This window comes from Malaclemys terrapin, chromosome 7 (genome assembly GCF_027887155.1).
Source record: "Malaclemys terrapin pileata isolate rMalTer1 chromosome 7, rMalTer1.hap1, whole genome shotgun sequence".
NCBI classification, from domain to species: domain Eukaryota; kingdom Metazoa; phylum Chordata; order Testudines; family Emydidae; genus Malaclemys; species Malaclemys terrapin.
In genome coordinates, this window is record NC_071511.1 from 51,235,216 (window position 1) to 51,250,018 (window position 14,803).

Here is a 14,803-nt window from a genome sequence, read left to right on the forward strand (position 1 = left end):
CTGCGGCGCAAGGACATGAGATTGTGAGCTGTCCTGCCAGTGGAGAAGCGGGTGGCTATTGCAATCAGGAAGCTGACAACTCCAGACACCTACCGGTCGGTCGCAAACCAGTTTGGAGTGGGAAAGTCGACTGTTGGAATCGTGTTGATGAAAGTTTGCAAGGCCATTAATCGCATCCTACGCAGAAGAACCGTGACTCTGGGTAACGTGCAGGAAATAGTGGATGGCTTTACACAAATGGTGTTCCCTAACTGTGGAGGGGCGATAGATGGGACGCACATTCCTATTCTGGCACCACCCCACCTAGGATCCGAGTACGTTAATCGGAAGGGGTATTTCTCTATTGTTCTCCAGGCGCTTGTGGATCACCGTGGGCGTTTCATTGACATTAACACAGGCTGGCCCGGAAAGGTGCATGACGCACGCATCTTTCAGAACACTTGGCTGTTCAGGAAGATGCAGGCCCGGGACTTATTTCCCAGAGCGGAAGATCACGGTAGGGGAAGTTGAAATCCCCTTTGTGATCCTTGGAGATCCCGCTTACCCGTTAATGCCGTGGCTCATGAAACCCTACACAGGGAGCCTTGACAGCAGCAAGGAACGGTTCAACTACAGGCTGAGCTGGAGCCGAATGACTGTGGAGTGTGCCTTCGGCCGTTTAAAGGGCCGCTGGCGATCTCTGTATGGGAAGCTGAACTTGGCCGAAAACAGCATCCCCGCGGTTATATCCGCGTGCTGTGCCCTCCATAATATTTGTGAAGGGAAGGGTGAAAGCTTCACTCAGGCATGGACCTCCGAGGTTGAACACCTGGAGGCTGAATTTGCACAGCCAGAGATCAGGGCTATTACAGGGTCCCAGCGCGGGGCTGCAAGGATTAGGGATGCCTTGAGGGAGCAATTTGAGGCTGAAAACCAGCAGTGATATCTGGTGCCCTGCACAGGAGTGAAGTGCAGTAGTTCCAATCTTTAGGAATCAGTGTCTGCTAAGCAGACTTGCAGTGCCTGTTTATTTCCTGGGCTAAGGAGTCTTTTACTTTATGCAATAATAAAGAATGTTTTCAAAGCCAAAAAATCCATTTACTGAAAAGGAACAAGGGGGTGGAGCGGGGAACGGTACAATCACAGATTTGCGTATGTCCTGTCTGGTGTGATGTGCAGTGAGTGCTGCACTTCAGGATAGCTATACTGCATGGTGATGGGGGTTGAGTGCAGAGGGTAAGGGTCGTGGTTCTCAGGGCTGGGTGGTGAAGATACTGGTGTTGGAGGCAGCGGGTGGCATGAAGAACATGGAAGTTGGGGAAAGTGGGTTGGAGGTGACAGTGGGGCACAACGGAAAGAGTTTTGGGACAAGGGCTGTAGGAGGGAGGTGGCGTTTGCGTTTGCGGTACTGCTCCTCTTTCTGCATGGCTACGAGCTCCTTGATAGCGTCTGCTTGGCGCTACAGGATGCTTATGAGCCGATCCGTGCTTTGCTGATGATGCTCCGTGCTTTGCCGCCGGTGCGCTGCGTTTTCCTGGCGGATCCTGCTTTCTCTCTCCCTCCAGTTCTGTGCTTTCTCATTCTCTTTAATAGATTGCCGCATCACTTCTTGCAGCATGTCTTCTTTGCTTTTTCGCGGTCTCTTCCTGAGTCTTTGCAGTCTCTGAGCAGGCGATAAGAGGGACGGCTGAGGTCTCAAGGTTGATGCTGCTGTATAGGCAAAATGCAACATTTAACAGAGGCAGCATTGTTTATACCAGACAGAGTAATGATTCCCCCGGCACTTAAGGAGTAGAAAACACACAGGGTCTACACAATAGCATAATTTTCCCGTCTAAAACAGAGCGCACACATCCCACGGGAGCCTCAAAATGGTGAGTAAGGGGGACTGATTGTTTCAGAGCTGCGCTGTCCTCTGGGTTTTTGTGCCTTGGGGAGAGCCAACAGCTTCAGGGGGCACCTACACTGAACACTGTCCCAACATTTTCCACAGGAGTTCGTCTTGGACAATACCTCCCTGCTGAGGGTGACCTGGGAAGCAAGGGAGGGTCTTCTACTGCAATGCGGCTTCCGCCCTGACCCATATGCAGCTTGCCTGTGTGCAGCAATGGTCCCCCGGTCCCTCACGGCACAGTGGCGTGGAAACGTTAGCCTGGCTGGGACAAGGACCATGGTGGCTCTCCCGATAAACCTGCGCAAGCGCATTGCACACGTTGTGGATGAGACATTTGAGGAGATTACCGAGGCCGATTACCGCGATGTGATAAACCACATCAATGCACTATTCCGCATCTAGGCATGCATGCCTAACCCTCCTCTCCCAAAGAGCCCGCACCGAAAAAATTCCTTCCCGAAAAAAAAAAAAAAACCCACTTACCAGGAACCTGCTCTTCTGTTTGTCCTCCACCAAGTACCGGCCGCTGCGACTGGCTACCTTCCTCCTGGCTCAAGAAGAGCTCCTGGCTGCATGGCTCCAGGGATTCCGGGGTGTCTCCATCCGGCCCACCACCATCACTCCCGTTTTCCTTCTCCTTCCCCTCCCCCCCACACCGGCTCTGAAGTGTCCATGGTGGTGCTCGGAGTGGAGGTGGGGTTAACCCCAAGTATCACATCCAGCTCTTCGTAGAATCGGCAGGTTGCGGGGGGGGCACCCGAGCGGCCGTTTGCGTCGCGGGCTTTGCGATAGGCACTCCGCAGCTCCTTGACTTTAATCCTGCACTGCAGGGCGTCCCGGTCATGGCCCCTTTCCATCATGTCCTTTGATACCTTCCCGAAGGTATTGTAATTCCTACGTCTGGAGCGCAGCTGGGACTGGACAGCTTCCTCCCTGCAAACACTGATGAGGTCCAGCAACTCGCCATTGCTACATGCTGGGGCTCGCTTGGCGCGTGGAGGCATGGTCACCTGGAAAGATTTGCTGATAGCACGCCACGCCACGCCGGGCTGAGCAAACAGGAAGGGGATTTTTAAAATTCCCGGGGAATGTAAAGGGTGGGTCACATGGTTGGTTACCTGAGGCCAGGGCAGTAGAGTTTGAACTGATGACCAGAGTGGCTAGAACAAGCATTGTGGGATACTGCCGAATAATTCTGGAGGCCATTCACAGCGCATTGGGCGGCCACACTGGTGCTGCAGCGCTGCAGCGGCAGCACTGCACTTGCTATTCCTCTCGGAAAGGTGGAGTACATGCAGCGCTGCAACCACGGAGCTACAGCGCTGCAAATGTCTTGCCAGTGTGGACAGGGAGTGAGTTAGAGCGCTGGGGGCGGCTTTACAGCACTGTAACTCGCAAGTGTAGCCAAGGCCTAAGGAGTGAATGGGCCATGGAGACTGAAATCTTCCCTCTAAGCCTCTCCAGGCCAGATTGGGGCACATTGGGAAGCATGTTTTGCTACTTCCAGACCTTCAGGGCTTTTACTGTGGCAAAACTTCACTAGCGCTAAATTGTCCTCCTGGAAAAGAAAAGAGGTGGGGGGAGCTAGGAAATAATCTAGGCCTGAGATAATTTTTATTAAAGTTAATGTTTAAAATTAAATATACACAAGTTAAGAGGGAAGGTACTGTACATCTGGGGTCAGTACTTCCTAGTTTCCCCAGCTGAGATCAGGACACTGCACATACACATAGTGAGAGACTGTACCTGCTCTGGAGCAGTCTGCCTAAAGAGGGAAAAAAGACAGAGGGTGGGAGACAGGAAGGAGTTTCTCCCTTCTACAGATTAGGAACCAAGGCACAGAGATTCAGTGACTCACTCAAAGGTCACCCAGGGAGTCTGGGCAGAACCAGGAACTGAACCCAGCTCTTCTGAATCCCACCCAGTCCAGTGCCTGAACCCCAAGACCATATTTCTTACATTAGTCTAGTTCTTGTGCCTCACGTTACAGTAATAGTCAAGGTTGGGGGTCTTGGCCTGTGCTAGGCTTTATTGGCTATACTCTGAGCTGAGTTACACGGAGGCGTCAGTTCGCAGCCAGCATGTTAATTTTATAGGTGTGCTCCTGTCTTTTTCTTTCCTTTCAAGGTCTTGGCCCTTGTTTCTTCCCTGACTTGTTGATTCTCTGTATTCTTCACCACCTCTTGCATCTCTGGGTTACCATGGAGTTCTCGCGAAATAACATCTTATGTAGCAGTAACTATGCAATTAGCTGGTGTCATGACTGCATATAATACTTAAAACACAAAGCTGTAACGGCATGGGGGGAGGTGGGGAGAGCTATTGCACTCAATTACAGCACCCTTTGCATACAGAGAGCAGCACATACTTCTGTGTTTGGATTTGGCACTGGGTGAGCTCAGCATCAGCTGCTGGGCCTGAGCTGCCAGAGAACAAGCTGCTCTTGACTCAGAAATGCCTGAATCTTTCTGTCAAAATTCCAGGATCTTGCCTGGAGTGACAACTGTAAATCTCAAGTTTGTTGCTTGGGTGACAGATCCAGGATCTCACCATAGAGATATCAAGCGTGTGAACTGACTCCCACCAGCTATACCACACATTACTATCTTGTGATGGGACAGTAACCTTCTCCCATTGTAGCTGTCTGCCTAGAAGAAAAGGCTCTCTCTGCATTTTCACATTCCTCTTTCATGTCTCATCTAGGTCAGCAAAAGACACATCATCAATAAGCTGTTCTTTGATGTTGCCCTGGAGGAGCAGACATCACTGGATGCAGAAAGCATACAGGTATTCTGACTCAGTTCTCTTAACAGCAGCCTGGAGCCACAGTCTGTCCCAACAGCTTCTTTCAGTCACTGGTGGGATCTCTAAAAAGTCCTGGGCTTCAAAGCTGGATCTTGCTGTTCTTTCTCCTGTTTGCCTCTCTGCTTTCTGTCCCTGTCCTCACCACTGAGCTCAGCTCAGCTCAGCTCTTCCTGCAGAACACCTTCACGTGGTGCTTCACAATGGTCCCTGCTTGTCTCTCAAATGAGGAAGCCATTTCCACCGCTTCGCTCCTTCCCTCTCACTTCTCATCTTCCCTGAAGCCTTTCCCATATGTTATAACTGTTCAAACTCTTTTTGTTCTTGAGGCTCCTTGATTGTCGGGAAGGCTGGGATACAAAGCTTTCCTGCAGCCTGGGGTGGAGAGAGTCCCAAGTTCTATCGAGCCAGTTGGCAAACCCTAGAGAACCTGGGCATAGGAGGATGATCCTCTAACTCTCTTGGGGAAGGGCCTATTAAAGGTACACTCAATTTGTTCACTTTATCCATTTAACAGCCCTCTGTGTTTAGGTGAGTGTCACGGACTCACAGGTCGTGCCCACTCTTGGCCGCATACAGTCCCTGCGGGGGGGAAACCCCCGTCAGTGTGACAGCCCTTCTCGGGGGTCCACTCTCGGTGGTTAAGCCCCTCCGCCTCCTGGAACCACACCTCTTTGAGCCTTAGCATGCCTGTCTCTCGCTGTGGGCCCCCTCAGGGAGTCCACTCACTCTGGACCCCAGGGGCCTCCACTCCCAGAGGGAATAATGCAACCCTGTTCTCTAGATTGGAGTGACTCTCAGCCAGCGTAAAACAGAAGGGTTTATTGAGCGTCTGAACACGGCATAGGAAATTCTCAGGGCCCTCAGGCTGGCCTTCCTCAGCACAGTACATCTAAGTCTCTCCTGCATCCAGGTGGGCTCTGCCTGTTCGCTCTCTCCAGTCCCGAGCCCCCGTGCTTTCCACCTGGGCGTCTGATATCACCTCCCCCAAGCTCCACCTCTGTCCATTTTCTTCTATTCAGGTAAACAGGGTCGCCTGGGCCTCCTCTCCTTTCAGCCGTCCTTTGTTCCCCTCTGTCTGGAACCGGCTGGCCAGGTCACTGGGGTCCTCTCTTCGCAGCCCATTGTCCTCCCACTGGCCAAAACTGGCTGTGACTCCCAAGCTGGGCCTCACGGTGACCAGCCGCTGAGGTATCCATTCTCCAGGCCATTGGCTGGGATCCCAAGTTCCGTCGCTGGTCCTCTGTAACAACAAACTCCTTCTCCCATCACCTTGTTAAACCAGTAACACCCAGGGAAACTGCGTCCCACCCCCATGGTATTGAAAAAAACAAGAAAACCCCCCACTTCGTCACATCTCCCTCCCCCCCGCTTCAACTCGAGTTCAGGGCCCCCGTCCTGTGATAAAGCATCGGCTATAACATTGGCACTCCCCCTCACATGGACCATCTCCATGTCATAACCCTGGAGGAGCAGGCTCCATCTCAGCAGCTTGGCATTAGCTCCTTTCATTTGGTGCAGCCACGTCAGAGGTGAATGGTCAGTGTACACAGTGAAGCGCTGCCCAAATAGATATGGCTGCAGCTTTTTAAGGGCCCACACCATAGCCAGGCATTCCTTTTCTATGGCCGCATAGTGCTGCTCCCAGCGCAGCAACTTCTTGCTCAAGTACACAGTGGGATGTCTCTTGCAAACGTAGTATCAGTTTGCATCAGCACTGCACCCAGTCCGGTGTCTGAGGCATCAGTGAACACCAGGAAGGGTTTGTTAAAATCCGGGTTTACCAGCACCGGGCTTTGGATGAGTGCCCCCTTTAGCACACAGAGAGCCCTTTGGCACTGCCCGATCCAGACCACCTTGTCCGGCTTTCCCTTCCTACAAAGCTCCATGAGGGGAGCTGCCAGGTTGCTAAAGTGTTGCACAAACCTCCAGTAGTACCCTGCCATGCCAATGAAAGCCTGGACCTTGGCTTTGCATACCCTCCTCATCCCCCCCCTTCTTAGTCTGGTCGCTCCCCACCTTGTGGCCCAGGTATGATACCTCTGCAATCCCCACCTTGCACTTTCCAGCTTTTATGGTCAGTTCTGCATCCTGGAGGTAACCCAGCACCCTCTTCACCTGGGACCACATGTTCTTCCCAGGTCTGGCTAAAGACACAGATATCATCAATATACGCTAGATCAAAGTCCTCCATCCCCTTAGTAACTGGTCCACCAGGCGCTGGAAGGTGGCAGGTCCCCCTTGAGGCCAGAAGGCAGGACCAGTAACTCAAAGAGTCCTATTGGGATGGTGAAGGCAGACTTAACCCTGGCCTCTGGGTCCAAAGGAACCTGTAAGTAGCCTTTGGTGAGATCCATGGTAGCGAGGTACCGGGCACCCCACAACGTGTCTAGGATCTCATCGGTCCTAGGCATGGGTTAGGCATCAGACACGGTGATGGCATTGAGCTTCTGGTTCTGTGTCGACTATCGGATCAATCCATCCTTCTTGGAGACCAGCACCACAGGAGAGGCCAGGGGCTGGAGGATGGCTGGATCACCCCTAAAGCCAGCATGTCTCCATTCTCTCTCTCCAGGTCCTGGGCTGTTTTCCCAGTGAACCTGAATGGTGAACACCTGATGGGAAGGTTGGCTCCCATTTCTACCTGGTGAACAGCCAGGTTAGTGAGCCCAGGCCAGTCAGAGAACAGCTGCCAGTATGAATGCAGCACATCTCTGATCTCAGCCTGCTGGGCAGGGGTTAGCTGGATTGAGAGGGGAATTCATTCCAGCGAGGGGTCAGCCCCTTTTATCATGTCCTTTCTTTCCTCTTGGCTTTGCGTACCCTCCCCATCCCCCCCTTCAGAGTCAGGTGAGCATTACCTCATCGCAATCCCAAACTGACCAAAGGAAGGGGGTGACTCCCTTGAGGGTCTAACAGATTCTTTTATTGCTGCCTAAGCCAGTGTCCATTGTTCCTGTGAGGCTGGGCTGGGTTTGTCCCATCCATGTCCTGACGAGGTGTGAACTGCCTCTCTGCTCTTGGAGAGTTTTTGCATGGGCTTGTTCTAAGCCATGAGGATAAATTTTCAGCCTCATAACTATAAACCTTATTATAACAATTACTATAAAATCACTATAACGACCATGCTCAGTGTATTATGAGCCTTCCGAAGACACCAAACATGACAAACTTTGCATTGGATACCACACAATCATTTTATAAAGATGAATGTGGGGGTGTAGGGTGTTCCCCCAAGGTACAAAGCATCACACCCCTGTCTCAATACCATCCATTTGGCTGAATGCCTATATGGCCTTCAGACCCAGCAGAGGGGTTAGACAGTGGAGCCTGTGGGGTCAATCTAGATTAGATCACAAGCCTTCTCAAAGGCTATGAGGTAGGCATCAATATCCCCCCATCCTTAAACTGGGGCAGCAGTTTGGGGTCTAGATTTCCCACAAAACTGGTGTCTCAGGGCCCTTTCCCATTTACCCTCCCCCACCCCCGGCAGGCCCTCTTGGCCCCCTTCTCCTCCAACTCGTGCTTTTGCTGTTCTGCACGGTCCGCCAGCCTCCACTCCTCCAGCTCCTTTGTTTTCAGTTCCAGCCTCAGGAGCTCCTCCTGGGAGAAACCTGACTGGGGCCCCCCTGTGCTGACGGGGGAGTCAGGTCTGATAGACTCCTGACTGCTACACGAACTGCCCCCATGGCTACTCCCCGGCTCTCCAGGGGCGCCCCTGGAATCTGGAGCCTGTTCCTGAGACTGGTCATTCTCTACAAGCTGAGCCATCAGCTGCTCTTTAGTGAGCCTCCCCACGCTCAGCCCTCTCTCCCTGCACAGACATGCCAGCTCCCTCTTACGGAGCTGCTTATAGGCCATTTCCGCACTGGTTCCTTCAATTCCCTCATTTTATCGCTTGCAGCCACTCACTGCAAAGCCAACAATCTACAGGGTGCGTCCACAAACCGTCCTCTGCTACCATGGATTCACAGGTTGTGCCCACTCTTGGCCCCGTATGGTCCCTGAGGGGAACTCCCTTCAGTGTGACAGCCCTTCTTGGGGGTCCACTCTCTCTCAGGGGTTAAGCCCTTCTGCTTCCTGGAACCGCACCTCTCTGAGTCTTAGCACACCTGTCTCTCGCCGTGGGCCCCCTCAGGGAGTCCACTTGCTCTGGACTCCTGGGGCCTCCACTCCCAGAGGGAATAATGCAACCCTGTTCTCTAGATTGGAGTGACTCTCAGCCAGTGTAAAACAGGAGAGTTTATTGAGTGTCTGAACATAGCATAGGAAACTCTCAGGGCCCTCAGGCATGGCCTCCCTCAGCACAGTACATCCAAGTCTCTCCTGCATCCAGGTGGGCTCTGTCTGCTCTCTCTCTCCAGTCCCGAGCCCCTGTGCTTTCCAGCTGGCCATCTGATATCACCTCCCCCAAGCCCTGCCTCTGTCCATTGTCTTCTGTCCAGGTAAACTGGGTCACCTGAGCCTCCTCTACTCTCAGCCATCCTTTCTTCCCCTCTGGCTGGAATTGGCTGGTCAGATCACTGGGGTCTTCTCTTCGCAGCCCATTGTCCTCCCACTGGCCAGAACCGGCTGTGACTCCTAAGCTGGGCCTCCAGGTCACCAGTCATTGGGGTATCAATTCTCCAGGGCATTGGCTGGGGTCCCAAGTTCTCTCACTGGTTCTCTGTAACAACAAACTCCCTCAACCATCACCTCGTTAAACCAGTAACACCCAAGGAAACTGTGTCCCACCCCCTCGACATGCAAACCATTGAAAAAAAACAAGAAACCCCCCCACTTTGTCACAGTGAGTCACAGTTTCCATGTATACTCAGGCATTTTTTCCCTGTTACTGTGTGCAAGACCCATAAATGAGGGTGGAGTGATTCATAGGTTCCAAGGTCAGAAAAGACCATTGTGATCATGTAGTGTGACTTCCTGTGTCACAGAGACCAAAGAACTTCCCCAGAATAATTCTTAGAGCAGCTCTTTGAGAAAAACATCTAATCTTGATTTAAAACTTATCACTGACTCCACCATGGCCTTGGGTAAATTGTTGAAATGGTTAATTATTTTCACCATTAAAAATTTATACCTTATTTACAGTCAGACTCTGTTGAGCTTCAACTTCCAGCCATTGGATCGTGTTAGACCTTTACTAGATTGAAGAGCCCATTATTAAATATTTGTTCTCTGTGTAAGTACTGATAGACTGATCAAGTTACTCCTTAATCTTTTCTTTGTTAAGCTAAAGAGATGGAGCTCCTTGCATCTATATAAGGCAAGTTTTCTAATCCTTTTCATGTCTCTTCTCCGGGCTCTCTCCAATTTACCAACATCCTTCTTGAATCCAGAACCGTAGCAGCAGTTGCACCAGTGCCAAATACAGAAATAAAATAACCTCTGTGCTCCTACTTGAGATTCTTCTGTTTTATGCATCCAAGAATCACATTAGCCCTTTTGACCACTGTGTTGAACTGGGAGCTCATGTTCAGCTGATTATCACCACTACCCCCAAATCTTTTTTTAGAGTCACTGCTTCCCAGGATAGAGTCCCCCATCCTGCGAGCATGGCCTACATTCTTTGTTCCTAGATGTATACATTTACATTTAGCCACATTAAAATGCACACTGTTTACCAAGCAATCCAGATCACTCTGTGTCAGTGATCTGTCCTCATCACTATTTACCACTCCCCCAATTTTTGTGTCATCTGTAACCATTTTCAGTGACGATTTTATGTTTTCTTCTAGGTCGTTAATAAAAATGTTAAATAACATAGTGCCAAGATCCAGTCCTTGCAGGACTCTCCTGGAAACACACCTGTTAGATGATGATACCCTGTTTACAGTTACATTTGGAGACCTATCAGTTAACCAGTTTTTAATCCATTTAATGTGTGCCATGTTAATTTTATGTTCTAGTTCATCAAAATGTCATGCCTTACAGAAGTTGTTTCCATCAATGCTGTTACCTTTATCAACCAAATTTATAATCTTGTCAAAAAAAAATCAAGTTAGTTTGACAGGATCTGTTTTCCATAAACTGAGGTTGATTGGCATTTAATTATACTTCCCTCCTTTAATTCCTTATTAATCTAATCCCGTTATCAGCTGCTCTGTTACGTTGTCCAGGAACAATGTCAGACTGACAGGTGTATAATTACCCAGGCCATCCCATTTACCCTTTTAAAAAATTGGCACCTTAGCTTTCTTCCAGTCTTCTGGAATTTCCGTAGAGTTCCAAGACTTATTGAAAATCAACATTAACAGTTCAGTAAGCTCCTCAGCCAACTCTTTCAAAACTCTTGGATGCAAATTATCTGTGCCTGCTGATTTAAAAATGTCTAACTTTAGTAGCTATTTAACATCCTCCTGAGATTCTAGTGGAATGGAAAGAGCATTATCAAATGGTATGACTACCTCATCTGATTTTTTTTCTCAGAACCCCACATTTGACATGGGAGCAGGTATGGTATGCCAACCTACTTTTAACTCATTGAAATTGACCAGAAATGCCTTTAAACAAAGCAGCATAGGGAAATCTGTAGCTTTATGCTTTCTCTCTTAAAATGAGCATCAAAGTAAAACTGACACACTGGTAACTGCAGGAAAACTGCTTTGATTAGGGATGTATGTAAACTAATCTCTTGATGATAGCAGTGTGTATGGTATTTAGCTTTGGAAAACTCTGAATGCAAAGAGTTAAATCAGGATATTATGGTGCTCTGTCTTCAAGTCAGTAGTTTAGCATTGGCAAAGTCCTACTTCTGCATGTCTGAGTCAACTGTTTAAAAAGAAGAAAATCGTCTTGACCTTGGTATAATGGGATTCTTATACCCTCTTGTGTTTAAAATCAGCATATGCAGCGATTACCATAATTAACATCGTCATGGCAACTGCTGTGTATTTCATGTGTGTGGGGTGGGGGAGGAATGCAAGACATAACATAGGTAAGTGTCATCTTCAGAAACAGCTAACATATATTGTGGGCTATAATGCATGTGCACAAAAGATGAAGACCTCCTATAAAACATGTCTAATTACCCATAGCTACCTAAAACTATGACTTGGAGCAGATAAATTCTGCCTTTATGCTTGCAAGAACTGGTTTGAATGCATGCTAAATAGATGAGTGGCACTCTCACTGTGGGCTGGCTAGAAAAAAGATCTCTCTAGAAAAGCAATTTTTCTTGCCACTGACTGTTTTTTCTCTCTCATGTTTCTTAAACACTTTTGCAGCTCTTTCTGGGGTCGCATTCTCTTTCCACCTAGTTTTCTCTTCCTGCTTGATTCTTCAGTGAAGTCTTGCTCCTGTGCTTCTAGGTATCGATGTGAGGGCACTCTTCCTGCCCTAGACACAGATACTTGAGATGAATGTGCTATGCCCATACAGAATGAATCTTGCAACTACAGGAGCAAGTCATTGGCTCCCCAGCATGCATCTTTGCTAATTAGCAGGAAGCAGGGCCCTTTAGTACCAGGAGAGAACTGCATGTCTTTGTATGCAAATAGTTAAATTTGTTCACATAGTGTTTAAACTCAGTTTACTGTTTATATTAACAGGGCACAGGGGAAAGCTGAGCAATACCATCACACTGAATGCTTCCTGTTGCCCTGCGATGTTTTCAAAATAGTTTAAATGTGTAATGTTGATCTTCTGGAAGAAGGTTAGCTTGCAGTGCTTATGTGTATGACCAGTAGTTCTCAAACTTTTGTACTGGTGACCCCTTTCACATAGCAAGCCTCTGAGTGTAACCCCCCCCTTATACATTAAAAACATTTTTTATATATATATTTAACACCATTATAAATGCTGGATGCAAATCGGGGTTTGGGGTGGAGGCTGACAGCACACGACCCCCCATGTAATAACCTTGTGACCCCCGAGGGGTCCCGACCCCCAGTCTGAGAACCCCTGTGTATGACTATCATGTACAGAATCGTAAACCGTCGGTACTGGGTGATGGAAAAAGCCTTCTTGGTTACGCAGTTTCATCTTTGGGTCAATGCAGGAGGAGCCAAGATGGCAGGGTTTCCTTTTTCCTTTGGAGACTATTCTAAAGCCCAACATATCTCATTTATCCTGTTGTTTAGCCTAAATTTTCCTAGTCTTATCCCATTATTCTTAGGTCTTGTCTTTATGGGGAACTTGACCAGAATAGTTCCCCAAGTGGACCTTCTATTTTAGAATAAGTCACTTTATTCTGGAATAATTAGTGCACTATTTGAGCACACTAATTATTCCAAAATAAGGCCCACATGGGGAGCTATTCTGCAATAGTTAATTCTGGTCAATTTCCCTGTGCAGACAAGCCCTTAATTATAGCCATGTGCCTCACAGTAACTAGCCTCTTTCCATCCAGGGTATTTATGCCTTTCAAATAGGTATAAACTGTAAATCCTGTGGTTTCTGCTTCCCTGTCCCTTAGCTGTCACTTAGCCAAATGTCAGTCTCGTCCCTCCAGCTCCCTGATTATTTTTGTTGCTGTTCTCTGAATTCCTCCATTTGTCAATATCTTTCTGGCAAACAGATGAGAGAATTGAACACAATATTCCAGGTATCATGTAGAGAGAGAGACTATTACCTCTGACAGGATGCCTCTGCATATGCACCTTCTGCATTGTGTTGGCATTTCTTTCTGTCTAGTTATATTGCAACTCCTGTCCAGCTTGCTGTCTACTGTCCCCTGCAGGTCTCTCAACATTACTGTTTTTCAGGTTTCTTTCTCCCATTAAGTATGTTTCAGATTTTTCCCCAGATCTATTGGTTTCACTTAATTATTCTCTGCCCACTTTTCCAACCCCTTGTAGGTCCCCATTGTATCCTCACTGGGTTTACAGCATCTACCAATTTAGTATTTGTTAATTAAATTAACATGCTATTTTCTCCCTTCTCCAGATTGCTAATGAAGGTATTTAATAAGATGTGATCTTCCCCGGATCCCTATGGTACTTGCCAAACACCACCTCCCCTGACTTGATACTGGTCAGTTTATGGTTGCCCTTTATTTAGGGTGCTGCAAGCCAATTGTCAGTTCACATAAGCATCCATATCCAAGCTGATATGAATGAACACTGAATATGGTTTTGTTAGACACTTGCTCACCCACTTCATTTTCTGTCTAGCTGGGCATGTTCAAATCTACCCATTGTTCTGTGTCTAGGGCCCAATTTCATTACATCTATTGCATTCCCTTCAACCACTGAACTCATAATTCTAGTTAAAAATAATCAGCAATCTAGTTCTGTCTGTCAAGATCCTTGCCTTATTGCCTTGTTTAGTTAAGATGTTATGAAAATTTTTTCTCTGACTTCAAATGTTTTCCCTGAGAGGCTTTCCAGAGTTGTTCAACCCAGTAAAAATGACTGACACTGTGAGAAACGAGAGAGTGACAAGGATAAGATAAGACTGGGATGTTCTCTGTGGCAGTCTTGTTCTTCCCCTGAAGCACTACCAGTTTGAGGTGCTCCCCGTGTGTCCTGCAGTAGCACTTGGGAATGTTGCATATAACAAGGGCATTCCTCACTATTTTGTTCTGCTCTCAGCACCTGGTCATGTAACTCACTAGGAGAAAGCATTTAGGAATCCTAGAACTCTCCTCTAAGATTAGGTGAAGGTTACTGGGTGGTGCTGCTCCTCATCTGGTTCTTTGTGTTGCATTTCAGAATGAACTGGACAAGGTGAAAGCACAGCTCTCCATGAAAGGTGAGTTCAGAAAGGAAACAGAAGAGTGTTTTGGCCAGCAGTAAGGGCGCAGAGAGAAGGAACATGGGATTGGCAGGCTCTGGGCTTTCTCAAGCTACTGTTTTGTTTTGTGCTGAGGCTTTCAGGTCAGTTTGCAGCAGAAAAGTTGAGGCATTTGTATATGAGGGTGCTCTCTGAGCCTACAGTACAAGTGGGGTCTGAATGAAACCGGTCGGACAGAGCAAACTGGGGATCATGAGTCTTAAGCTTGCTGGGCCAGTAAGTAGAGTAGAGAGACCTGTAGACTTTGTTCAATGCTAGGGCTATTATGTGACACAGAATCATAGACTATCAGGGTTGGAAGGGACCTCAGGAGGTCATCTAGTCGAACCCCCTGCACAAAGCAGGACCAATCCCCAGACAGATTTTTGCCCTAGATGCCTAAATGGCCTCCTCAAG

The 14,803-nt window shown here is 48.3% G+C and overlaps 1 protein-coding gene across 7 annotated transcripts in view; it reads left to right on the forward strand.

Annotated features, from left to right (window-relative positions):
- TRAIP (TRAF interacting protein) overlaps positions 1-14,803 on the forward strand; it is a 58,427-nt gene that overhangs the window by 4,643 nt on the left and 38,981 nt on the right. For 3 of the 7 annotated variants that reach the window (XM_054035380.1, XM_054035383.1, XM_054035379.1), the window contains exons 4-5: positions 4,577-4,660; positions 14,326-14,365. In XM_054035380.1, the coding sequence (XP_053891355.1) occupies positions 4,577-4,660; positions 14,326-14,365 (124 nt within the window). The other 4 variants (XM_054035381.1, XM_054035385.1, XM_054035386.1 and 1 more) reach the window with 4 other exon arrangements.